General features: G+C 40.8%; 2 protein-coding genes across 8 annotated transcripts; both read left to right on the top strand.

The window, feature by feature from the left end:
• The first annotated feature begins 673 nt into the window (after positions 1 to 673).
• On the top strand, positions 674 to 2947 carry gng10 (guanine nucleotide binding protein (G protein), gamma 10). Its single transcript, XM_079525191.1, has 3 exons — positions 674 to 871; positions 1867 to 2015; positions 2127 to 2947. Exons 1-2 carry the CDS (start codon positions 779 to 781, stop codon positions 1996 to 1998), a joined length of 225 nt encoding a protein of 74 aa, XP_079381317.1. The 5' UTR covers positions 674 to 778; the 3' UTR covers positions 1999 to 2015; positions 2127 to 2947.
• A 1152-nt stretch (positions 2948 to 4099) lies between these two features.
• On the top strand, positions 4100 to 22043 carry btc (betacellulin, epidermal growth factor family member). Of its 7 annotated transcripts, none has more exons than XM_079524562.1 (9): positions 4175 to 4237; positions 8510 to 8582; positions 9057 to 9351; positions 10200 to 10307; positions 13808 to 13958; positions 14488 to 14611; positions 16593 to 16739; positions 19590 to 19735; positions 21126 to 22043. In XM_079524562.1, exons 4-8 carry the CDS (start codon positions 10236 to 10238, stop codon positions 19732 to 19734), a joined length of 639 nt encoding a protein of 212 aa, XP_079380688.1. In that variant the 5' UTR covers positions 4175 to 4237; positions 8510 to 8582; positions 9057 to 9351; positions 10200 to 10235; the 3' UTR covers position 19735; positions 21126 to 22043. The 7 variants fall into 7 exon arrangements, with proteins under 7 accessions (XP_079380686.1, XP_079380687.1, XP_079380685.1 ...); XM_079524563.1 differs by having other exon boundaries at positions 13823 to 13958; XM_079524560.1 differs by lacking the exon at positions 9057 to 9351 and having other exon boundaries at positions 4100 to 4237; positions 14491 to 14611.
• The last annotated feature ends 4187 nt before the right edge of the window (positions 22044 to 26230 follow it).

Genomic DNA, 26230 nt, shown 5'->3' on the forward strand with positions numbered 1-26230 from the left:
GATACAGACAGGATGATAATGAAGATACTGATACTGTCAGGCACATCTTACATTCCAGTCTAATACGGCCAGTAACAAAGCATCAGCGATTGGCAGTCACAGTTGGTTTAAACTGCTAATCCATCATTCTACTCCCCAGCTGGGTCAAATGTGGTTAGGAGGACCGAGGCCTTTCACATTTTGAATTCACAAGAGATTTCTTGTCTTAGACTAGAGGGTGACATCAGATTATAAAGACATTTTTCATTAAACATTCTTCAAAAATAATTCATAAATTAAAAACGAAATCCATAAAATAACATAATACTTGAAAATAGCAGATATACAATCTCACAATCTTGTAGATCTGCTATTTTCATTATTAAATATGGCTTAATTCATACTGCATTCGTGCTCAAGACTAAAAATCTAAGTAAAAAGTATCTATCTATCTATCTATCTATCTATCTATCTAAGTAAAGAAATTCAAGTGTCCGTGGGTGGGGTGAGTAACTTTTTTGGGTGAACTATCCCTTTAAGATGGAACTAGAACATTAAAGTATAATACTGTAAGAATGTTGCTGTGTCAATACTGTTGGGTCGTGTTTCATTTCCACCATTGCCTCTGTCATTGTACACAACTGTGCTAAAGGGAAGTGGACCAAAGCAGGGGTCATTTGGAAAGAAACACAGCCAGCCTGGGCTGACTTTATTTGTGAAGTCAGCCAGTGTGTTCTATAGCAGAGCAAAGCCACGGCATCACAGCGTGTTTCCTCTATTTCTCCTTCAAATAAAATAAATGACTACTACCATGACCTCTAATTCCAATCTGTCCAACATGCGGAGACTTGTAGAACAACTGAAGCTTGAGGCCAGTGTGGACAGAATCAAGGTAAAAGAAACCAAACTGAAAACGTTATCTTTATTGAAAGTATAGAGGCTTGATGTTCTTAGGGTTTACTTGTGTGAGGGTATGCTATATTGTATCTTTAATATTATAGCTGTGCTGAATGTTTACAGTATATACAGTATTGTCTAATGTACTGTATATTGGTTAGGCTCTACTGTACAGTAATAATGACAATTAAGTGATATTGTGATACCTACATTCATGATATTCTGGAAATAAATCTTTTGTTCAGCTATAAGGTGGATTTGTGACACAGCAAAATACACAGCAAAATATGATTTGTTTCAGATCCAAAACCTTTTCATAGCATATCCCTGCAAAGACAATAATGGGGCGTTTCAGTTACAACTTAACCAACCTTAAGCCCCATATGTCGCATTGTGAAAGTAGACGATCTTTGTGAGCTAGCCTATTTAAAAGAAATCTCACATTGTCACCTATAATGACATGCCCAAAATAGAAATGCCATGTTGAAAGTGGTTAATTGGTTACATTATGCTGCAACTGATACAGTGTGTATCTAATTTGTTAGTGGCCCCCCAGATTAATATGTATTTGGCCGCAGACACCCATCTGAAAATAATTTGTGCCAGGGACTCAACAACAATTTGGAGAAGTTGTTATAATTGGTTCCATTTTCTAAAAGCCGATGTTCTGTATTCTGTAGGATTAAAGTGGTTAAAACTGGGACCCCCTGGAACCCATCAAGGTCCCCTGGGAGTCCCATGAAACCGAATTTAAGAACCACTGCAATACTGTATGTAGTATTAAACTTAAACCCCAGCATTTTCCTGAGGAAAATACCAGATTGTCAAGCTCATAACGTGACACGACGCGTTGCGTTGTGAGCTTGTCAATCTGCTATTTTTCAGCGAAAGCTTTCCCCACAATAACAGAAAACAGAAAATACACTAGTATTGAGTTACCCATTTAAGTGTTTAGTAGCTTTTCCAGTCTCTCCCTCCCCTCCCCACCAGGTATCCCAGGCTGCTGCAGAGCTGCAACAGTACTGTCTGCAGAATGCAGGCAAGGATGCGCTGCTGGTTGGCATGCCCACAGGGCTGGGCAGCAACCCTTTCAGAGAACCTCGATCCTGCCATGTTCTGTAGAGCTCACGTCAGCCAAGGTTCACAACAAGGCTTAATAACGACCTTTATGCATAATGAATAGAACCTGTTGTTTAGCTTTTCTTTAAGCCTTGAATACCCAAATGACAAAATAATGCATTTGTTTGCAGGAGAATGTCAGCATGCGATCAGCAGAAGCAACTTACTGAAGATGAAGAGTTTTTCGCCCATGTCAAGGGATTTTCATTTTTGTGGACGGGATGGATTTTTTTAATAACATGACTAATTTTGTACTAAAAATGTGTTATTGATGATGATGATGTTGATGATAATAATATTAATATATTGTATGGTTAACTGGTGCCAAGTATTTGTTTCCAACTTTTGCTTTTACACTTTATCACTTCAATAAGTGGACTTCTATTTCAGCTTTTTATAATCCACAATAAATATCTTCACTTGATCAAAAATGCATATATTATCATTATTCATATATCACTTTGATAACTAATTTGTTGACACAATTTCATAGAATGGATATCTATGGATCAGACAGAGAGGATGTTTATAGGCTAGCACTGCTCTAAATGGCCACATTTGAGTTTCCTGATGTTGAGACTAAAGTTAGGAGCACAGCCAACAAGAGGAAGCTGCGTCTTCCTGTTGGAAACTGCAGCACAAACTCACATGTTGAAATTACACTCAAGCCATGTTAATTTATTCACAAGGAACAGTTAGTTCACAATGTAAAAAAAAAGAGAAAGAAATAAGTACAAATTACTGACAGCTAGCCTATATTAACAATGACTATAGTATAGTGTCTGTTTGCTTTTTATTTCTTTATCTCTGCATTGACATTGCCGTTTTAGAAAGTTTATCAATTAACACATGAACCTATAGCATCCCTTTTCTGGGGAGAACATTAGGCCAAAATAGCAGATCTGTTTGAACGTTTGAATGTTTGAACATTTCCACCTATATACTGTAGATATGCCAAAAATATGGATGGCGTGTTGAATGTGGTTAAGATTAAAGAACGTCAACAGAAACAAATAAGCCCAAACTGGGTTTGAGTTGTTAAGCCCCCATGCAGTCCCCTCTGATCATGAGATGGTTGTCTCTGTGTGGTCACTTCCCTTTCCTCTGGCCACTGTGCTGGGCTGCGTCTCAATCCAGCTGGTCACATCCTTTCCAAACCTCCTGTCTAAGACGTAGGCTATACTGTATGAGAGGATCAGTGCAGGGTCCTGCCCACTCCTATTATGTGTGGGAACGTGGAACGATTTAAAATGTAATTATCTATAACACATGGCACTCAGTTTACTATGTGTGTATACGGGAAATACAATTGTTGTTAATTTTCCCATTTTCAATAGTTTTACTGCTACTCTACATCGCGTTAGAAGGAGCTATGGAACAGTTACTTTGTAGATTGTGATTATTATTATTCAGACTTTTTCAAAGGATTTATATATTTTATACATTTGAAAACTTGTGAAATGGGACCCTATTTCTACAATAAGGTATTGATATTTTTACTTCCAATACCCTTTTACTTAATACTAAAACAAATCTAGTAGTTATAAGGCCAGTCCACACCACACCAATGCAACTCCTTGCAACATGCAACTACTTGCAACCATTATTGCCAAATGTCCCATTTGACAACTTTTCAAATGTAAATGTATTTAATTTAAAATGTATTTGAACTGTCTGGTTGTGTAAAACATAATGTAATCTGACCCATGGCCATGATAGCTGCAGGTGAGTTCATTGATTCCTAATTACTCTTGTACTCATGTCTTGGCTGCATCTTGTATAAATGGGAGGTTGAATGAGCTGTGGTTTAGTTTGCATTGGCAGGGCTAACAGCCAGGGATGAAAGCTGCAGGGCTTTCGGAGAAGGTGTAGACTGTAGCCTGACTGACAGTCCCATACAATTGGATAAGGCTGCAATGTCAAATGGATAATGTGTCCCCACTTAAAGCAGTGGGGGGGTCCCCAGCTAAATTATTGATACGGTAGTTAGCATTAGCAACAACATATGCCCGCCCCTTAATGTCTGTAACTCAGAGTGTACACATGATGATGTAACCAAATTGACTGACCTAAAGAATTATGCTTTTGTCCATGCTCAGAGTGAATGACAGCGAATCAGGCAGCAGGGGGCAGTGTCGCACAGTACGGCTTAGTGCAATCGATAGGATGTGGATTTCTATTGATGAAACCATTGATTTGCCAAAAAAACAGTGCCGAAACCATGGGGAACCCAGGCTACCAGGTAGGACAGTTCTTCTAGCTTTTCCCATTCTTATTTGGATGTTCTGTTTTCGCTGTCAAGTTTCCTATTTAGACTTGTGGATAGCCTACAAACCTTGAAAACAAACAAACTAATCTATTAGGCAGGACTATGCCTTAAAATGTGGCTTAACATGAAGACCGTGGCTTGAACAATGAAAGTTGTTGTTCTGAGTTGAGCTCGCTCAGCTTGTGTGTCAGTGGGACTGCTGGATAGCAAATGTTTGGAGAGTAGGAGGAGGAAGTATAGCAATCATGGAAGAATTTGGGGAGGTTGAAGATGGTGTTAATAAGAACATTGTTGTGTCTTAAAACAACAAGGCGTTTGATTCAATTTGGAACACAAGGCCCACACCAGTTTTAGGTGATAGTAGCATTCTGTGGCGGTGTATAGCCTGCACCAAAAAAGTATTTTATAGGTATAATACATGGATATTTCCTAGGTGCTGCTAAATAGGTTATGTAGTCTGGTATTGTTGTTTTGTTTTGATGCATGGATCAGATGTGTGAGAAGTACATTTTAATGTGAGAAAATGATCCGCACAGACAGAAGTACATTTTTAAGCGCCTCAGTTGAACTTGACATTTCTGCAGGTAACTTCTAAACAGCTATAGGCCTATACAGCTAACTGCTATGGAGTTTTTAACCACTTTAACTCTATTGGGCATGTGATTATTCAATTTCAATTTTCCAAAAACTCTGCAGATATTCTCTGTGAGCTTGTAGATCAGCTATTTTCAAAGAAAGTACATTTTCCTCCATTACATCTAGTTTACTTTAAGCATATCCTTTTCTAACAATGAATTAAAATCTTTGGTAATACAAGCCCTTTAACATTTTCTTTTAATATCCCGGTTCATTTCATTGTCAATTTGTCAGCACTTCCTAGAAATGCTGAGCTTTTCATTGACTGTCTCTGTCTGAACCTTTTGTCCTCTAGACTAGAGAACGGCTGCTGCTTTTCAGTGCTGTGTGGGGACACAGTGTGCCCAGGGCATTATTCATCCGACTTAAATTATGTTTCAAGAAGTTCCAAAGGCCCAAGAGAACCCTGCAGTCAAGTGTATTACTTGCCGGTATGCAGTCTAAATCACTGATTCGCACCCCTGGGGGGAGTTCTAAGGGGTACGTCCCCAGCTAAATTATTGATAGTTAGGATTAGGAACCAAATGGATTGTTACAGGTCTGTAACTCTGACAGTGTACAAATGCACCAAACGGACCCTTAACTATAGATTATACAGTGTAAATTGAGGCCCCAAAGATTGTACATCAAATGGGGCCTGCCTAATGCATATCAAACTGGGGGTTCCTTGAAATGAAAAAGGTTGTGAAACACTGGTCTAATTGATCATTCATTGTCTCCACCAGGCCGAAGGTATGGGGATAGAGTATGTTTTGCACTCCGTCCGTGTGTGTGACTGTGTCCGTTCATCCGTCTGTGTACAGCTAATCTCCGGCACCGTTAACCCGATCGATGCCAAACTTTGCACACACACTCCCTATGCCAACGATGAACCTCTGCCCCAAATCTTCCAGAACGGCTTGTTATAGCACCACCAGGAAATGCAAAATGTTACACAGTATCTCTATAGTCATCTGCTCAATACAGATCTGTCCGATATTTCATATTCCATCGTGATTGGTTTATAACATTGGCTTTCAAAGTTTACAGGATTGACCTTAAATCATTGCGTGCCGTGAAATTTCTCACAGACGTTCCTACTAGGCTGAGGAATATATCCCATCCCCATATATCCCACATTGGCCTGTTATAGTGCCACCAACAGGTGGATTTTTGCAAAACACATTTTTGGAACAAAATGCCTCAAATCATCAAATTCACCCTTTGTCAAGTCCCGCCCTTGGTTGTGCCCCTCTTCACACCCATTGGTTGCCGTTTCGTGGTTGGACAAAAATCCTCTCTCTACATCCACTACCATTGAAATAACATGTTTTTCAGTTGCTTCATATTGATATTCTGTGCACTCAATTCTTATTTTAAACTTGGTGTCAGTAAAAAGGAACATCACAGGTGCAGCATGGTGACTGGGTATATCATGTTTGTTTTTAGTTTTTTCCAAAAACAATGTTTTTGCAAATTCAATATAAACAAGGCGGAACCAGGGCGGAACAAAGCAGAAAGAGCCTGCTGGTTAGACAGTCAGGAACCAATCAGAAGGCTGACAAAGGCCTTTTCACATTGGCTTATTATAGCGTCACCAGGAGGCCACAACCTGACCTGCCCTGGTGGAGACCTGTGCCCCGAGGGGCACTTTTTCTAGTTCTAATTAGGGATGCACCGAAAGGGAAATTCTTGGCCGAAACCGAATACCGAATATAGGAAACAGTTGGCCGAAAATCGAATACCCGAAAATGATTAATATTATATATATTTTTTCCTACCATTGCTGTCATGGCCGTACCTTAAAGCTACCTGATTTATGGCAAAACTTAACTTAAATAATAATCACTATTATGGGTCCATAAAACATTTATTCAGCTCTTTTGAATGCATTAATTGCATACACTGTTCGGTGATATATTTTCTGCCTTTTCGGGCCGAAACCGAATAGGCTGAAAATGCATTTTTAGCCCTTTTCTGCCGAATATTTTCTGCGGACGAATATTCGGTGCATCACTAGTGTTAGAATTATGTTAATCTTCATTATTCTTTTACTTCTGACCACCAGGAGTTCTAGGCTGGGTATACTGTATTTCATTTTATAGAGCAGGAGGGCAGGGGGGCAGGGGGCCTAAAATATAGTTGGCCCAAGGCCCTGTGTGAGTCAAATCCCTGCTTTATTCCCAGTACCACTGCTGTGTTAACCGTGGCTCAAAAGTAGTAGTGGCAGAATATTTAAAATGTCACACACCTGGACCATTCATATGCTGACTGGGTCATTCCTGTGTTAATTAGCGCTATGCCGCTCCCCTGATCATTTTGGACAAAATAGCCAATTTTACATTTTACCTACCCTATTATCCTTCATTGATAGTATCATTCCCCGCCCCTGTCTGGCTGTCAATGGCATTGGCCCGGTTTCCCAAAGGACACATGGTGTAAGAGGTATGGTGTTGCACATGCTCAGATGCCCTCTAGGCCGCACACAGAAGCCTGTGAACATAGACATTTCGTGCATAGATGTGCCACGCAATGGTAGGCCTCAGGTCTGAGGCCTGGTATGGTAGGCCTCAGGTCTACCATTCTGAAATTGAATTTAATAATATTTGGACTGCTGGACAGCTGACAGTAGACTCTATTTACTCTTAAAAACAATAGAAAAACAAATATATATATAAGTATGTGTGTGTGTATATATATATATATATATATATATATATATATATATATATTTTTTTTAAGAGTGTCAGCTGTCCAGCAGTCCAAATATTATTAAATTAAATTTCAGAATGGTAGACCTGAGGCCTACCATACCAGGCCTGAGGCCTACCATTGCGTGGCACATCTATGCACAAAATGTCTATGTCCACATGCTTCTGTGTGCGGCCTAGAGGGCATCTGAGCTGAGCAACACCATGGGCAGTATTATGCGTGTCTTAAAGGACCACTTCACCACTTTTCAACCCATCTTCATATAATTGGTCCTCACTAATAAACATGATAAAATGGCACCATTTTTTCTACTCAGTCTGCTTCTCATATGAGGACTGGGCAGTTCAGAAACCCGTCCACCAGTGACATCATCGTTAGGCATGTTTTTTTAAAACAATATTTTTTTACAAAAATGTTTAGATTTGTATTATCATGAGAACGATGGCTTCCATTTTCGCATTGCAACTTTTCAGTACTAGAAAGCCTGCCGTTTCTAATAGCTTGGATTCCCCATCGATGATGTCACTGGTGGACGGGTTTCTGAACTGCCCACAGTCCTCCTATGAGACACAGACTGAGTAGAAAAAAATGGTAGCCATTTTATCATGATTATTAGTGAGGACTAGTATATGAAGATAGGTTGAAAAGTGGTGAAGTGGTCCTTTAAGTACCAGGTCTTATGACTTAATTTAAGACCTGGAGGCGTGGTCAATGCTGTTTGGCCACTCAGAATAGCCAAATGGCATTGATCACGCCTCCAGGTCTTAAGTTAAGTAATAAGACCTGGTACTTCAGACACGCATAATACTGCCCCATACCTCTTACACCATGTGTCCTTTGGGAAACCGGGCCATTGTCTCTTTCACCTTTATCCTTCCTTATGTCTGCCCTTATTCCCTTCTTCTACCTACACTGCAGGCTCATCTGTCTCATGAACATCTTGTTTCCAGTCTTTCAGTCATTTCAGAGACTCAAAAGACCTGATCACAAGGTAAGACACACAGGTTATGTCTAAATTGTATATGGCGTGTGAACATCCTTCACACGCACACTCTCTTCACAAGCAACGAAACATGTCTGGTCATGATTTCATACATCAGACGGGTTTGTGAGTCTCACTTTCTCATGATGCAGCTGCAGTTTATGGTGCATTTCAGTATGTTTACATTCAGTGTAGGGATGAAATTGAACATTTTAAACCACTTCTCTAACCAACACATTCTATTTTTTGACAGAGGCTGACATTATCAATATGGCATCTGGCCTTTAGTATTTTGTGTTTGCACTGTGTTCATCTAACAAATACGGTAATAACGTATCTATCTATGCCACCGGCTTATAACATGCTTAAATGAAGTGGTATTCTCCTTTAAACTTGTGGGCGGGGTAGTGGTAGCAGGGTTTATGGGTGATCAGCTTTAGGTTTCAGTCCCACCCCTTTTATTTCTCACTCTCTCCACTGCAGTGCACAGTCCAGGCAGGCAGGGCAGGCAGGCACCTTGGGCTTCATGTCTGCTTTGGAGGACATCAAACTTGGCAGGCTGACTATGAACTCAAATGCTGTCCATGACAGAACACAGCCTATCATTGGACAACTCCTACAACACAGACACATGGATTTGGATCTTGACATTTGAGAAAATAAGGTCCGGATCAGGTTGACCTATATTAGTTTCAGACTCTATCTTGTCTTGGACAAGTGGTTGTATTTAGTGTGGAGATGGCAAAGGCATACAGGCTGTATTTGGGCATACTATCAGGTAAGCTAAACAGTTCTACCCAGCGTTTGGGAAATGTATTCCAAGTTCATCTTGTCTATCCCACTGAGTGTTAACAGAATACCTGTTTGTAATGATTATAGAAGCTTTAATGTCCAACACATATTATTTACATCAGGTTTACAGGAGGAATGTTGTTCTATTAAGTGATGAAGTACATTCTCTTTAGCAGAGATCACTTACAAAAGTTACACGTTTCATGTAACAATGTCACTGTATCCATTAAGTTTAACATTGTTTAGTTTGAGTCTTGACCCACTTTCTACTAAATTAATGCTTTCAAAGATGATAATGGGCTTAACCATTTTGATGTAATGCTATATCTAGCGTGCTGTTGATACATTTCTGGACTAAATGCTATAGTTAACAATTGAATAAATACTGTGCACGACAGGAATACTGTAGCCTGGAATTGGTAATACATAATGGCAGAATCTGTAGTGTTTAGTTGTGAAAGTTCTATAGCTTAAGCGTACACACACTGCAACCCACTCCTGCCCAATCAAACCTATGAGTGACCACAGCAATTGGTGGGCGTGGTGGGTTCTCTCTCTGTGTGTGTGTGTGTGTGTGTGTGTGTGTGTGTGTGTGTGTGTGTGTGTGTGTGTGTGTGTGTGTGTGTGTGTGTGTGTGTGTGTGTGTGTGTGTGTGTGTGTGTGTGTGTGTGTGTGTGTGTGTGTACAAGACGGAATGGGATGTATTATTTTTGTGCAAGAGAGCATAGGTTATCGTGTCTTGCACAGGTATTTTCCATTTGTGTGTGTGTGTGTGTTTGTTTATTGTGTGTGTGTGTGTGTGACCAGAGCTTTGTATGTTGTTTCTGGCTACAGCTTTGGCCCTATGCAAATACTCTCTGGAAGAATGGAATGCCACTGAGGAGCCTGCCAATCGAACTGTGTCTCCCTGTCATCACCATAGCAACAGAAACAATTGCACAGGTAGATATGTGTGCCGGAGGAGGGGCGAGTTAACTTTTGCCGCGTCATAAAAGTTTGCTTTAAAGTTGGAATCTAGAATACCACTTGAACGCCAGTGTCTGGGGCAAACATTCAGTGAAAATATAGCCGATATGCAAGCTCACAACGTGTTGCAACGTGGCGCACTGTGAGCTTGTAGATCGGCTATTTTAGGCAAAGAGATTTTGGTGTAGAGTGAAAAGTATAGAGCTGACCTCAGTCAACTAAGTAGTCGTTAAGTATAGAGGGTTTTAAGTGGCTAATGAAAGAGTGATAATGTATACACACACACACACACACACAGGAAAAAAGAGAGCAAATAATAGAAAAGCGGTTAATGAAGGTGCAGAGGTGTCATATTCCACTACGTTCAGAGAGCCCCGTGCTAATTAAAGTGGCCTTGCCAACGAGGGGCCCGGCCTGGCTGGTCACCCCTGCTCTGTGTGTGCAATGGAGAAATACAACACCGACTCTTTATGAAGACAGCCTGGGACAAATTACTTTGTTGTTTCATACCGAGGGCTGTTTCCATCATTGGCACGGCATTTTAATTCCCTTGTGTTGTTTGTTCTTTCTTTACTGATCTGCCGCTCTAGCCGAGGAAGGCCGGGTTGTTACTTTGTCTTTTAACTGTTTAACACATGCACCAATGATTCTGTCGACTGCCATTCCACGGACATTCTTTTTGTAATGAGATACTTTCTTTTCAGGACTAAAGGTCATTATAAAGGCCCTGTTCTCATTGTGCTCATGTTTCAGCGTACAATAGAGTCTGTCGCTTTGATGCGAGTTAAACAGCACATTCTTTTACAGGCTCATATACAAATATAAAACTCCTGGGAAAAGGTAGTAAAGCATTGCCGTAGCCTTGAGTGAAACAGGGAGGGAAAAGGTAGGGATAAACCTGGATGTGTCTGTAATCCAGTGGGATGGAGATATGGTTCATTCTCTTTTTGTGCGAAAGAGAACAAAAGTAGCCTCGGAAACCCAGATGTTTTTATTTCCAGGGAGAAAACAAAAGCGACTGACAGAAGCCCGAGGAGGAGAAAAAATCACATCTGTAACTGTAATATATAACGTGTGTGTGTGTGGGGGGGTTAAGCTTAGAGTTACGCCTGATTTACTACTTATTAGGGATGCACCGATGTATCGGTCAATATCGTTATCGGCAAATAAAACTGACTGACATAAACCGATGGCATTTTGCGTTATCTGCAGCCATACCAAGCTGTAGATTTCTTGTATTGAAGATGTATTTGTTTCCCTGGCACAAAAGGGGGAAATAAAAACAACACAAACTAAATAAACATATCGGTATCAGTATCGGCTATCGGCTAAATTGTTATTATAAACATCGCTATCGGCCAAGAATGTCCATATCTGTGCATCACTGATGCTTACAGTAGCTGCGACGCGGTGTGAGCTTGTATTTTGTCTGTGACACAACTAAGTATAACTCGGGCTTTACGCTTAGGGTTAAAAAATGGCAAAAATAAATAGTAAGTGTTATTTATAAAATTGGCATCCTACAAGTTTGATGTCCTTACAATCACAGTAATACATTACAAACGCGTGTGTGTTTCTAGAGAAGTATGCTGCGTTAATTGACACACATCATGTATTACACCCTCGCAGCATGATGATGCCACCAGGTCTTTTCCAGGCGGTGTTTAATTCCTCCAGATCTATTTATATATCGGGCTATTCCAGTGTATGAGGTCAGGTCAACAGAGAGAGAAGCATGAGAAGTATCGGGGCGTCCGGGGGGCACGGGGGTAAAGTTCCTGCCCACCACTGGGCATGGAGGGAGACCATGGATTCAAAATCCTTCACGGTGCATCAGGGGTTGGAGAACCAGGCAGCAGGGAGGGCGATGTCTGTCACTGCATTGTCTCCTACAGCAGGGGTTCTCAACCCGTGGGTCGCGACCCCTCGGGGGGGTCGCCAAATTATTTTAGGGGGTCCCCAAATTATTTTCAAAAAAATAAATAAAAAAATGTTTACATTTTATTTTCACGATTTTTCAAAAATAGCAGACCTACAAGCTCGTGTAGATCTGCTATTTTTCAATAGCTAAATTATAACAATGCTTAAAACACCAAAAGGGGTTCCCGCACAAAATGGTTTAAGGTTATTGTAGCAGTCAATTTATATTGGGGGTCGGGAGGGGGCGGGGCGGGGGTCCCGAGACATTGCCAAAGCATTTCCGGGGGTCCCCGGCCAAAAACGTTGAGAACCCCTGTCCTACAGCAGTGCTTCTCAACCTTTTCAGGCCATGACCCGCCAAAATAATCACATTTGAATCTCACCCAATAAGCACTTGGAATTATAGGAGCTGAGGCATAACATTTAGTGGAACTCGGTTCCACAGATACGTAAATATTGTGAAAACTGAAAATAGTTGTGAGCTTGTAGATCGGCTATTTTCACAATGTTTGCCTCCTTATATTATTTGACAATTTGGCCAATGTTGGACCAGTTTTGAGTTTGATGATTACCCTTCCTTCCTTCCTTCCTTCCTTCCTTCCTTCCTTCCTTCCTCCTTTTCTCTTTTTTTGTTTTTGAGGTATTAAAAAGGTCTTAAAGGTCATTAAATTGTCACTTCACTGTCACTTGGAGACCCCCATAAATCATGTGGGGGTCCCGACCCACAGATTGAGAACCACTGTCCTACAGGTTGGTTGGGACACCATGAGAGGGACAGTGAGTTCCTTCCGGATGTGTAACTCCCTCCAGGTGAAACTCTACACTGTCAAGTGAAAAGAAGCCACTGGTGGCGTTGCGTGTATTGGAAGAGACACGTTGTCTCTACACCAGTGGTTCTCAACCTGTGGGCTGGGACCCCCGGAAATGCTTTGGCAATGTCTCGGGACCCCCGCCCCGCCCCCTCCCGACCCGCCCCCTCCCGACCCCCAATATAAATTGACTGCTACAATAACCTTAACCCATTTTGGGTGGGAACCCCTTTTGGTGTTTTAAGCATTATGTTATAATTTAGCTATTGAAAAATAGCAGATCTACAAGCTCATAGCGCGCCACCGAGTGGCGCGCTACGAGCTTTTAGGTCTGCTATTTTTAAAAAATCGTGAAAATAAAAAATAAAAAAAATCTTTTTTTTTTTTTTTTTAATAATTTGGGGACCCCCTTAAATAATTTGGCGACCCCCCGAGGGGTCGCGACCCACGGGTTGAGAACCCCTGGTCTACTGTACCTGTCCCCAAGACCAACCAGCAGTGACAGACTACACAGGGGGACGACATGGGGAATAGAGACCCCTTATCAGACCATGTCACACTGACAGCCCATGCAGCCAGGTTGCAAAAGAACCCAACCACTCATAAGACGCAATGGAGAAAAAAAAGAATGTAAAAATGCATTCCATGATTTCCATCCAACCATTGGCAGCAGTTTGCTGCGGAGTGGATTAGAAGGCTTACTGTGTGAATCCTTCTTCATACTCCTTGCTTTCTTTTGTGTGTAAGCGATTCCAAAACCAGTTGTTCTCAAACCCCCACCACCCCCCCAATGGGCCCAGTCGCAGTGGTTGGCTGAGACGCACAGAGGGAGCGCTTGCCAACGCGCAAGGCCGCTGGCTGCTCCGCTCCCCTGAAAGATGGGTCAAGTTTCTCAAATGTAAGACGACGTGTCAATGTTATACAAATAATTGATATTTTGGCATAAGGACTACATTGGGTGAAAAGGCAAAAAGATCAATAAAAACAGAAGAATTAGTAGTAAGTGAATAGAATATGACAGTGAATAGGCTACATCTTATAAAAAAGAAATCTCTCACTTTTCCTCTTACTAAAACACTTTTATCCATAGATTTTCAATGGACTTTAACCACTTATAACCCCTATATGGTATATGTTGTTGACCCTAGAGGTCGATACCTGGCCCCCTCCTGTCTTCCCTCTTAAAGACACCATTCAAAATAGCAACAGATTAGAACAGGGCAGCCCTGAAGTGGCATTGAAGTGGTGCCATGTTATATTCGTTGTGAGATTGTAGATCTGCTATTTTCACTGAATGTTCGCCCCCAGAATAGGGACCCTGAGGTTCATGTGGTTAAAAAAAAGCCTATGAATTGCTGTTATAGAAATATTTGCCTTGAGTGTTACTATACTCCCGAAATAAATTAAATGTAGTTTTCTTTCCACAGCAGACTCTAATAAAGAGACAGGCCAGTGGAATGGCCATTTCACCAAGTGTCCCAAAGCACTGAAGCACTACTGCATCAACGGGGACTGTCGTTACATTGAAGAACAGAAGGTTCCCTCATGCAGGTACCACACACTACGTACAGGGACGGATTAGCCCCACAAGGGCCCCTGGGCCGGTACATTTTTTGGGGCCCCCCTAGCGCGCGTGCGCGCAGAAATTTCGAGGTTTTTTGTGTTTTTATCATTTTTTTTACCTAAATTTAACTAAATCAATGGCCAATGAAGGTCCCCAGGAGCTTTTTTCAGGGCATCAAACCCATTACAGGGCTTTACATTATCCCAGAAGGGCCCCTCAGAGCCAAGGGCCCCTGGGCCACGGCCCCATTGGCCCAATGGCTAATTTGGCCCTGACGTACTGCCATGTTGTAGGACAATGGTTCTCAAAACACTTCATGTCATGTCGTCTTCATGGACACCCAAATGAATGTATCGTCTTTGACGGCAAACCCATAGGGTTAAAAGTGCTTAAACTGATTTTTTAAAATGCTATATTAACTAATTAATGTATGTTAATTAATTAATTATTAATAATATATATAATGCTATATTAACACATTTTCCACACTATGACGACCACTGATGTAGGACATGTTTTGTAATTAGGTTGCCTGGGAGGACAAGACAAAACATTACAAACTAGAAAAAGTGCTCCTCGGAGCACAAGTCTCCGTCAGGTCAGGTAGGCCAGCAATGTTCGGCCTCCTGGTGGCACTATATTAGGCCAATGTGAAAAGGGTGGTATTTCGTCCTCTGCGCCTTTCAAACCAATCAGACCAAATCTCAGGATCCATCCAATGTGATGTGCTAAATAATATTTAAAAAGAAAACATAATCCTTCTACATATTTCTATATGACTGACTTAGAGCTGTTGATTATCACTACAGTATTTTTAAATAGTGCTTAAGCTGTTAAAGTTGTATTCCTGAGCAAGACACTCAACTGCTCCCCCCCCAAATGGAAATTGCTGATCATGACCATCGGTGCAGCTGCGTGGAACTGAAACTGAATTTCCCACACAAGACAAATAAAGGCCTAACTTTAAAAATGAGTAAGAATTGAATCATGGAATGACAGTCAAGAAGGAAGGAGTGGTAGAATTTTCTCTGGAATCATCTTTACTTTGTACTATGTATCAGCCTACCATTACAACATGCTAAGGGCCTGTTTTCCAACAAAATATTGTCTCTCACTGCAATCATGTTCTGAACAAAGTTCCATGATGACACTGAAGCATTTCTTTGTCTATTATTATATTGTAATGTTACAGTATGTTCAAAAGTGTGTAAATCTGTTTCTTGTATTTGGTGTTGCATGTGCTGAGGATGATATGCGAGGCAAATTTCGGACCAGTGCACACAATCGCCTCTGATACTGTATATGGCCATCTTTGCCAGTAGGCACGCAAGCTGACTGACTGACTGACTGACTGACTGTGGACTGGAGAACTAATCTATCCACTGATTTGCAGATTTTTGGTGTTTCTAGTTTGGAATCAGATTGGTTTTTATCAAGTCTGAGCAGCAACAAAACGCGTGCGATGTGTTGTGAGCAAGCATGTACATTAGCTATTTTCATAAATCGGGCATCATCATTTAAGTGATGATTCATGATGTATTCTTGTATGTTTGGGTCCCAGGAAGACACAGAATTTCTCTTTTGCGTCTCAAACTAAAAATGTTTGGGGCCCCATTCTGTGGAGACTACACAAAATAAATATATATTTCAAAAGTAATTTTTTTTTTTTTAAAACAAACAAACCTAAGAAATTCCATGAATATAAAAAATAAATGAATTAAGAAGTAGTGAAAATAGCTGATCTGCAAGCTTTCAACGCAGCGCCAAGCGACACATTGTGCACTTGTAGATCTGCTATTTTCACTAGTTTGGGTTCCGGGCAAATGTCTAATCTCTCTTTTGGGTCTCGACCTGAAAAGTTTGCGAACCACTGCTGTAAGACCGTCTGGGATCCACCATTCTTCATTTGTGTACTCATTGTGGAAGTGATGTTTTTGAGTCTTTTTGTTTGTGATTCTTCGCCCCTAGGTGTGAACATGGTTTCATAGGTTCCAGATGTGAGTATTATGACCTGGAATTGCAGATTGGAGAACAGCGTCAGATCATCATCGCTTGCGTCATCACAGGACTCGTCTTCCTCATTCTCCTCATCGTTTTCATCTGCATGTGTTCACAGTGAGTGGAAAGAAACCATCATACAATCAATGCCTTGTTTTATTGCATGACTGTCGCCGACTCCCCATATTGAGTAGCTCGGTCTATTATGTTTGATACTATCACAATTATCACAATCACAACAAATAAAATTACATTAACCCTGGTGTCCATATTTTGGGCATATTTAGTCTTGTTTTCCCCAAAGAGTAAAAATTGCAGTTGTACGAGATCACAACACATCATCACAACATGACGTGTTGTGAGCTTATAAATCAGCTACCTTTGCTATTTGTAAGAAGTATAGGGATTAAAGTGGTATTTCACCTTCAGGGGTCACATCACATACGTATACTCTGTCTTTTGTGTGCACCCCCAGTTGCTGATTCAACATTTATATATTATATATTCATTTTTTATCAGACATGCCCTTCCTATATAAACCCACTGCACTTCAAACTCCATTTCAACCATGTGTGAATTCAGCGTCCCTGCTTCTGGTGACTGATATTGTCCTTCCATATACATATATACTGTATCCCAAAGAAAAACAATCCTAATCAAAACATGCTGTGTAGACCAGGGGTTCTCAACGTTTTTGGCCGGGGACCCCCGGAAATGCTTTGGCAATGTCTCGGGACCCCCGCCCCGCCCCCTCCCGACCCCCAATATAAATTGACTGCTACAATAACCTTAAACCATTTTGGGCGGGAACCCCTTTTGGTGTTTTAAGCATTATGTTATAATTTAGCTATTGAAAAATAGCAGATCTACAAGCTCGTAGCGAGTGGCGCGCTACGAGCTTGTAGGTCTGCTATTTTAGAAAAATCGTGAAAATAAAATTTAAAGAACTTTTTTTTTTTTTTTTTTTTGAAAATAATTTGGGGACCCCCTAAAATAATTTGGCGACCCCCCGAGGGGTCGCGACCCACGGGTTGAGAACCCCTGGTGTAGACTGTGAAGCCGATTTTATTTGTACAATGATGTTGCTTGCACAATGTTGTGCAATGAATGGAGTACACGTTTAACTAACAGCATGGTTTCCTGTGGTCTGTACTCAGGGACATGGATAGAATGTATCTGCATTTTATTGAATGTCTTGTGAAACTGTAAAGGCTTATCACACACTTCACCCGAATTCCTGTTTCTACAGCACTGTTATACAGTGTCGGGACCCATTTGTGGATCGCAGATCAATTTTTGTGGGTCGCGAATCTTGCGATCATTGTCATTTCTTTTCTTTTTTTTAATATATTTATTGGGGGCTTTTTCTGCCTTTATTGATAGGATGAAAGTAGTCTGACAGGAAATGGGGAGAGAGATGGGAGGGGAAGACACGCGGCAAAGGCCGTCGGGATCGGGAGTCGAGCCTGCGGCACGCCGCCAGGCTGGCTCAGCAGCCTAGATGATAGAACCTGCGGCACGCTGCCAGGCTGGCTCAGCAGCCTAGATGAACCTGCGACACGCCGCCAGGCTGGCTCAGCAGCCTAGATGATAGAACCTGCGGCACGCCGCCAGGCTGGCTCAGCAGCCTAGATGAACCTGCGACACGCCGCCAGGCTGGCTCAGCAGACTAGATGCCCAGACGGTTGAGCTAACCGTCTGGTCCCGATCATTGTTATTTCAAAAGAGTTTATTATAATAAGAAGAAGAAGAAGAAGAATCAGTTTTTCATACATAAAAAAATGCTAACATTTTTCAAAAGAATTTCATGAAATAAAACAAAACTGATTAAAATAAATTCCACAAATGTAACTATTTTCACTAGTTTGGGGAGACATCAAATTCCTATATTGGGTCTCCAACTAAAACCCACTGCTCTACTACTGTACTGTAGAGTCTACAGTATATTCAGGTTTTGTGGACTTGAATTGTTGAAGGTTTATTGAGAATATACTACCGTTTCTTATGGCATAGCACAACACATTAATGCCACAGTGGACAAATACAAAGAAACCCATGTTATGTTGTAACAAGATAACAAGATATTATCTCATATTAGCACGTTTCTTTTAGTGCAGTGCAGTTCCATGACTGGGCTAGCTGCTCAGTTTCCATGTGGTGTCAATCATGTGACTGTCCCTTGGCCCTGATTGTTACTAGTACAACGTTGGTGCAAACTTTGCACTTGAATACTGTGGAGCAAAAGTGATATGCAGAGAAAATGCCTGTGAATAATGCAATCCACACAGCATCTCTAGCACATATAGTAAGAGACCACAAAAAACCTTTACAAAAATGCAGATTATATAGAAAATGTTCTGGAAGTTTTCAAAGATGTTTGAAAATGTCAGATAGCCTATTTATTTTAATGTATTTATTCTGTTTTTGTAGAAAAAAAGCTTACGTGGTTAAACAAGTCAAGGACAGACCACAATATTTTAACTCTCCACCTCGCCTGGCAATGTTGGCACTTTGGTTACGTTTTCCACAGTTGATAAAAGTGATGTCTTGTAACGTTTTCATTGAGCAGAAACATTTTCTCATGTTTCTTTTCTAATGTTTTGAATGCCCTATATTTGGCTCAGGAATCAGCCAAAAGTGAAGTAAGAAGAAGCAAGGCATGGATAGTCATATTTATATGATTAACTTTTGTAACTACACATATGGACCATTCTACAGATCTGTTATTTTTTTTGCCAAAAAATCATGTCTGAATTTTTGGAATGTTCCAAAATGTGTCCCGAACAAAACTCCTTCTCTAAACTTTGCTGAAAATTGTTGTCAAGTATATATTGTATTTATTCTACTCAAAATAAAAAATAAAATGTTTGTTTTCTGAACTATTTCTCGACTTCTACAGATCTGAAGGCATGTGATCATTTCTGACTGATGTATTGATTGACATATAACTGTCTAAATGTATTCCAGTCGAAGGTACACACTGTGTAAGCGGAGACGGAGGAGCACAGAGGAAGAGCCTCGGAACGGAACAGAAAAGTTGAACATGATAGACACTGGTGGAGCACACGGAACACTGATGCCAGATTCAACAGAACACACCAATGATTTATGAGGTGACTGCATGTTTGGGTGTGGGTGACTGTGTGGGTGTGTACATGTATCACTAATACTTGTGAGGGCCAAGTCTCCCCACAAACAGGGGCGAATCTACGGGTGGCCTGGGTGAGCCCAGGGCCTGCCCAGCCAGATTGAATAGCTGGGCCCGCCCAGAATGACCAGCTTTCCCCACCGTCGGAGATGAAAAACGACAGATTCCAGGTCACAATGTTTCAATGCATCAGATAAGTTTCAGACGCGAAAGAAAGAAGGAAACTTCTAACATCAGAAGCACATTATCCTTGTGCAACGATGAACACATGCTGTCCATTCTGGAATGTTAAATATTTTGGCTGATGATCTGAAAATAAGCAGTTAATTACAGTGACCTATGGGCATAGAGTCAGGAATGGAAATTTTAAGAGTAGACTGGAATGTGGAAGCACCTTGCAGTCACCAAAAGCAACAGTAATCACAAATTACGTATTGTAAGTGGCAAGCGTACAAAACATATGTGCCTGGTCTCTTTTTTCGCAGAACGCAGCCAAATGGACAGTGAGAAAAATTGCCATATTGACATCATCCGCTATTCATTATATAATATCGAAGCTTACAAACTCAGGACCCAGATTCTTCCGGGCCGAGTCATTATAAACGTTCTGTATCCACCACTGCACAAGTATAGTAGAATTTAAGAAATGGACTTTGTGAGGACAAAATGTCAGAGTTTCTTTATAGTTACAAAAGCTTTTTGAGTTAAGGGCCGTTCACGGTAAGCACTGTAACTATAACTAAAAACTATTATACTTAGTTATAGTACTTGCTGTGGACGGCTCTTTAGGCTTGCAATAAGGAAAAGATTCGGGTAGTTGTTAGGATTAGGCATTGCTTGATAGTCTCATTTATACCTAGTTGATAGGCTATTTTCAGTGCCACATCGGCAGTCAAATGTTGATGCCCTTACAAGTATAGCAATATAAACGTGTGTGTGTGTGTGTGTGTGTGTGTGTGTGTGTGTGTGTGTGTGTGTGTGTGTGTGTGTGTGTGTGTGTGTGTGTGTGTGTGTGTGTGTGTGTGTGTGTGTGTGTGTGTGTGTGTGTGTGTGTGTGTGTGTGTGTGTGTGTGTGTGTGTGTGTGTGTGTGTGTGTGTGTGTGTGTGTAATATTAAGTTCTGTTCACAAACATTGGGTGGCATCCAATGTAAGAGTTGGGTAAAGCTCTGAGATTGTCTCATAACTCAACTCACATGAATCCAGATCAGACGGAAACATTCCAAACCGTTTCCACACCCTATATAGAGTTCTTTGGGCGTGTGTGTGTGTGTGTGATCTCTCGCTGACGGGGAATTGTTTGGGTATGAGAGATAACTATTCTTCTTCATGGCAGCTGTTGCTCTTTGTCTTACAGCGATGCTGAGATGTGATACAGAACACAGGGCAGCGTTCTGCTGGACAGAACCGAGGCCTGCTGCAGCAGAGAGCAATTAAACCCTCTCTGGGAAGGACGTCAGTATTGGACTCTGGTTGGATGTATCCAAAGTGGTTTGAAACCAAAGCAGTTCTTTTAGGTGTATTGAATGAAAAAAGAACAACTACAAATGCGATGAGTGGGAGTTTAATCTTCCACCTGGTTACTTGCTGGAGAAAGAGCATTATCTTCACTAATAGAGGAATAACCTACCCTTCATTCACTCTCCCAAAGTGTGACTGCTCAGAACCAAATAATGATGGTGGGGAAAAAAGTAATTTTGTACTACCAGTGGACTGATTCCCAATACAACCAGATAGCCCACTGTCACGGCTGATTATCAATCTCCCCATTCAATTACTAGGTTAACCACTTAAGCTTTTTTTATTTATTATTATTATATTATTTGGAAAATAACCAGTCTACCAAGCTCAAATTATTTCGGAAATATACGATCTACAAGCTCCCAATGCGTCGCACGTTGTGAGCCTGTAGAGCGCCTGTTTTAGAAATACTTTTCACCTAAAGTAAAATGACATGACCAAAATAGGGAGCCCAGAGTTAGGGATATTTCACTTTAAAAACAATATCTAAATACTGACTCAAGCAAATTAAAAACTGTCTGGGGTGTTCACATACGCCTGAGTAGACGATGGAATGACCAATTTTTTTTTTTTTAATGAAATATCCCTTTAAAGTGGTTAAATACCGTGTAGGTTCGAATCTCAACATCCTCAATGATGAGAGGAGAGAAAAAGAGATTCAGACAACAATTATATGCTGGTTTTATGGTTCACATAATCACATTTCATGTATTGAACGTCCTGCTAAACATACATGTAAAAACAAAAAAAATAAGCTTATGATATTTCAATATATCCTTCCTATTTATACTTGTGTTCTGTTATAACTAATATATGCCACAGTTTGCAACAAGTTTCCCATTCTTCCTCACATCTGTTTTGATCCTTATACAAGCAGTGGTTCTCAAAGTGGGGTCCGGGGACGACTCCCAGCCCCCCAGGGGTCCTTGACGGAGTTCCAGGGGGTCCCTGGAAATGATTGGTATAGTTTTGGTAGAACCAAATCGACTGTAACTCTGAGAGTTAACCCTGAACAGTGGTTCTTATGAACTAATGCAGTGGTTCTTATGAACTAATGCAGTGGTTCTTATGAACTAATGCAGTGGTTCTTATGAACTAATGCAGTGAACTAATGCAGTGGTTCTTATGAACTAATGCAGTGGTTCTTATGAACTAATGCAGTGGTTCTTATGAACTAATGCAGTGGTTCTTAAAGTGGATTTCAGGGAGTCTGTCTGTTGTTGAGATCATTTAGGGGGGCCTAAATTGACCCATACAAGTCTGTAACTGTATTCTGTCAGAGTTAAGGGGAGTCCTTGAAGTAAAAGCAGGTTTGAGAACCACTGCCTTCATAGAATATTGTTACTCATCAATGTCAGCAATGCAAGCAAACCTTTCCACTACTGTGTGCGCTGCTGCTGCTGCTCTGCAGGACGACGGCGGCTGGCTGTGGAAGAGGCACAAGGTGAACTTTATACTAAAGAGACTTTTTGATCCGTATATTTGGAGCCACGCTGACTCTGGGCTCCGGAGGGCCGAACAGCCCTGCCTGTGTGTGCAGGGCAGAACTGAGGTGAAAGTGCTTCACTGTCCCAGACACTCTCCAGACTACCAGCCTTTTACAAGGTGTAATGTGTATCTATATATTAACTCTCCACTCTAAATGGGGAGAGTGAGTAGCACGAGGGGAAAAAAAGTCTGTAAAGTCGGTGGTTTTTCAGTTTGCGCTATTTTAAATGTCACCAATTTTTTCAATAAAAGATTCTGTGTATTTTGTCTGCAATCCTGAAATTGCGTAATGAAACCTATTGAAATGTTAACTGAAATGCCCATTTTATTGTCACAAGTCCATGAGGTTACCAATGATAAAGCTGCAAACTTTACATATTTCAGTGAATAAAACATTATTTTTGACCTAATATAATCTACACAACTGCAGTTTTTGGAGGAGGCCCTATCTTCTATTACAGTATATAGGGCCGCTACTGTTTGAAAAGATGGAAATTACTCCTTCCCAAACATGCTCTCTATCTCTACAGTAAAAATTTTGGTGCTTGGGTGCGGGACCCATGCAGCTTCACATCCCAGGTAGGACATGACACTTACAGATTGCAGCTTCAATTCATCGGAAATGTCCAGATTGTCCTTTAGAAGACCGGTTGTTGTGGTTGCTTATGTTTCTCTGTTAAAGATGCAATCAGTATTTTATAAATGCACCATTTACCATTTACCCACGATTGGAACCCAGGTCTCACGCATGATGAGATGCAGTGGGGAAAGAGGTAGATTTGTTAAGTAAAAGTATATCAATTCTGCAATGTAGAAATATTCTGTTACAAGTAAAAGTCTGCTATTAAAAATTTAAAATGTGAGTAAAGTATAAAAGTATTGGCATAAAAATATACTTATGGGGCGCCCGCTGGCCTAGTGGTCCAGGTGCACGCCACATACGGTATAGGCTCTGGCCTGACAGCGTGCCGCGTGTTTGAGTCCCGTTCATGACGACCTTTGCTGCATGTCTCTCTCTCTCCCTCTTTCCTGTCAATCTCCACTTGAAACTATCAATAAAGGCAGAAAAGCCAAAAACAAAAGTACTCATTATGCAGAATGTCCCATGTCACAAGTTTTAAAATGTATAGAAATCATTTTAAAATTCCAGATCTGCAAGCTCACAATGCATTGCATCGTGACGCATTTTGAGCTTGTAGATAGGATATTTTTAAATAGCCAGAGCTGAATTGGTATCTTTTGTAATATTAATCAAATTCTACCGTATACCGTACTAGCAAGCAACTAAAGGTTTCAAAAGTCCTTGTGGAGGTGTAGTGGAGTGAAAGTATTGAAAATAAAAGATACTCCAGTAAAGTACATGTTACTTTACACCACTGAGTGGGAGCATAATGTGCTTATGAGTTTCATGCAGTATACTACTTGTCAAACCTGGCAATCTCCCTGCTCAGGACTAAAGTTGCCACAGGTGTGTCACTCGGTGTGGGAGAAACAGTTTGCATGCTGGCAGCAGCTCTCAAAGACAGTGTCCAGCACTCTGCATTTTTTCTCTACCTGTTTTTTTATTTTGATCATTTAAGTGGCTCGAGTTGGAGCATGTTTTAAAAACAAATTCACTCACTGCATAAGCAGACCTGCCGAGATTCTTCCAACTCCACTGTGCTGAAATCCAGGGAGGAGAAGTAAACTGAGGAGGAGGATTGTTTCCCTATTTTGGACTGGAGTTGACTTATAGTGGGACCCTAAACGACTCACAGGTAACCCACTGTCACTGACAACAGGAGACATTCAAACACTTTAACATTTGGATTTCAACCACTTAATTAACAGCAAGAGGATCTTTCTTAACCACTCCCTACAGCAGGAGGATCTGTGTCCCTTTGTTTTGTTTGAACTGAACTCCCAAAGACCAATTTAGCTTTATTTCAAAAGGAATGGTGAATTGAATTAATAACCTCATTTGTGCCCAAGGTTTTGAGTTGAACATTTATTGAATATATTTAGTTGGGGTTTCGTTATTGGTTGATTTTCGTTCTGAATATTGAATGCCATTTGATGCTTTTGTTGTTTTCATTGAAAAGTAAATGTTGTAACCTAACCCACCCCTGGTTTCAATACAAAGACTGTTCCAATCACATACAACACATTTTGATTGATTGATTGAAAACAGTTTACAAACTCAATACAAAGACATTTAAGGGTTCTTTATCTTATATTGAGTCCTTTGTTCGTTTTCCTTGAAACCACCTGGCTACACAAAAAAAGGAGCGGCTAAGTTCCTCTCTGGTAGGTACACGCCTACCTGGCACCCCAAATATATTACAAACTATGTCCTATATGATAGTTGATTTGTTGATGCGTGGATATCATTTTAATGTATTGATCATCTAAAATATTGGTCATTTAAATGCTGGGAAGTAGTAATTTTATCTGTTTATTTTGAATTTCCATCATAAAAGAATAGTCAAAGTATCTAAATCTACATGTGTCAACTATCCAGTGGATACTGCTAACATCAATATTCTGTATTTAACTAATAGCACACAGACAATTGCATTTGATTGGAGTTTGTGTGGTGAAAATAGCAGATCTACAAGCTCACAACACATACCAATGGGATCAAGTCCGAGTCGAGTCGAGTTATATGAGTAAACCTCTCAAATTGACGTTTACCATTAATTGACAGACAGGCCTCCATTCTCGGGTATCGTTTTTTTTTATGAATGTCGTGTGATCTTTGACCTCATTCCAGGTGGCCTGTGTGTCCAGCAGTCTTCAAAAGAGCCACCGTGTGTGACATCACTCTGTGGAATGCAGTTTCTATATGAGGGGCGTGTCTGGAGCTAGGAATGGAACAGATAAGGACAGATACCAGCATAACTGTTACACTTGGTTGAGTTCAAATGTGAGACAAAGGCCTAATTCCTAGCTGTTCTCACATACGATGCTGTGAGTTAAGGATAGTTCCAGAACAGGGGTGGGCAACTGGCGGCCCGGGGGCCACATGAGGCCCCCACCTCCACTTAATGTGGCCCTTAGGTTAATGTCAGAATACTGAGATAATATTGGTTTCAGCTGTTTACAATTCCACGACATGCAAACATGACCCGCTTTTATTACTTCAGTCTAAATTAGTAGCTCATTGCTCAACACAAGTATAATTAAAGGCATTTGAAATTACATAAAAATGTTAATTTTCAGGATTCCAATTCAAAAATAGCAAAAAAAAATCAAGATTTCAATTCGAATATAGCAAAAATAGCCGATCTACAAGCTCAAAACGCGTCGCAGCGCGACGCGTTTTGAGCTTGTAGATCAGCTATTTTTGCTACGACAGTAATATATGGCCCTAGGGAGTGAGTGTGGAAATATAGTGGCCCTCTCCATCGTCAAAGTTGCCCACCCCTGTTCCAGAACTACTTCTTACCGCAGAGTATAAGTATTGGCTTGGTT

The sequence above is a fragment of the Electrona antarctica genome, assembly GCF_951216825.1.
Source record: "Electrona antarctica genome assembly, chromosome: 16".
Classification (NCBI taxonomy): domain Eukaryota; kingdom Metazoa; phylum Chordata; class Actinopteri; order Myctophiformes; family Myctophidae; genus Electrona; species Electrona antarctica.

Bases quoted from the DNA above. Each gene is read 5' to 3' on its own strand.
- gng10 (XM_079525191.1), top strand. From the start codon at position 779: ATGACTACTACCATGACCTCTAATTCCAATCTGTCCAACATGCGGAGA. The intron at 872-1,866 runs GTAAAAGAAACC...CCTCCCCACCAG, and splicing joins CCAGTGTGGACAGAATCAAG to GTATCCCAGGCTGCTGCAGA.
- btc (XM_079524559.1), top strand. From the start codon at position 8,523: ATGAACATCTTGTTTCCAGTCTTTCAGTCATTTCAGAGACTCAAAAGA. The intron at 8,583-10,199 runs GTAAGACACACA...TTCTGGCTACAG, and splicing joins TCAAAAGACCTGATCACAAG to CTTTGGCCCTATGCAAATAC. The intron at 10,308-13,807 runs GTAGATATGTGT...TTTGTGTGTAAG, and splicing joins CAACAGAAACAATTGCACAG to CGATTCCAAAACCAGTTGTT.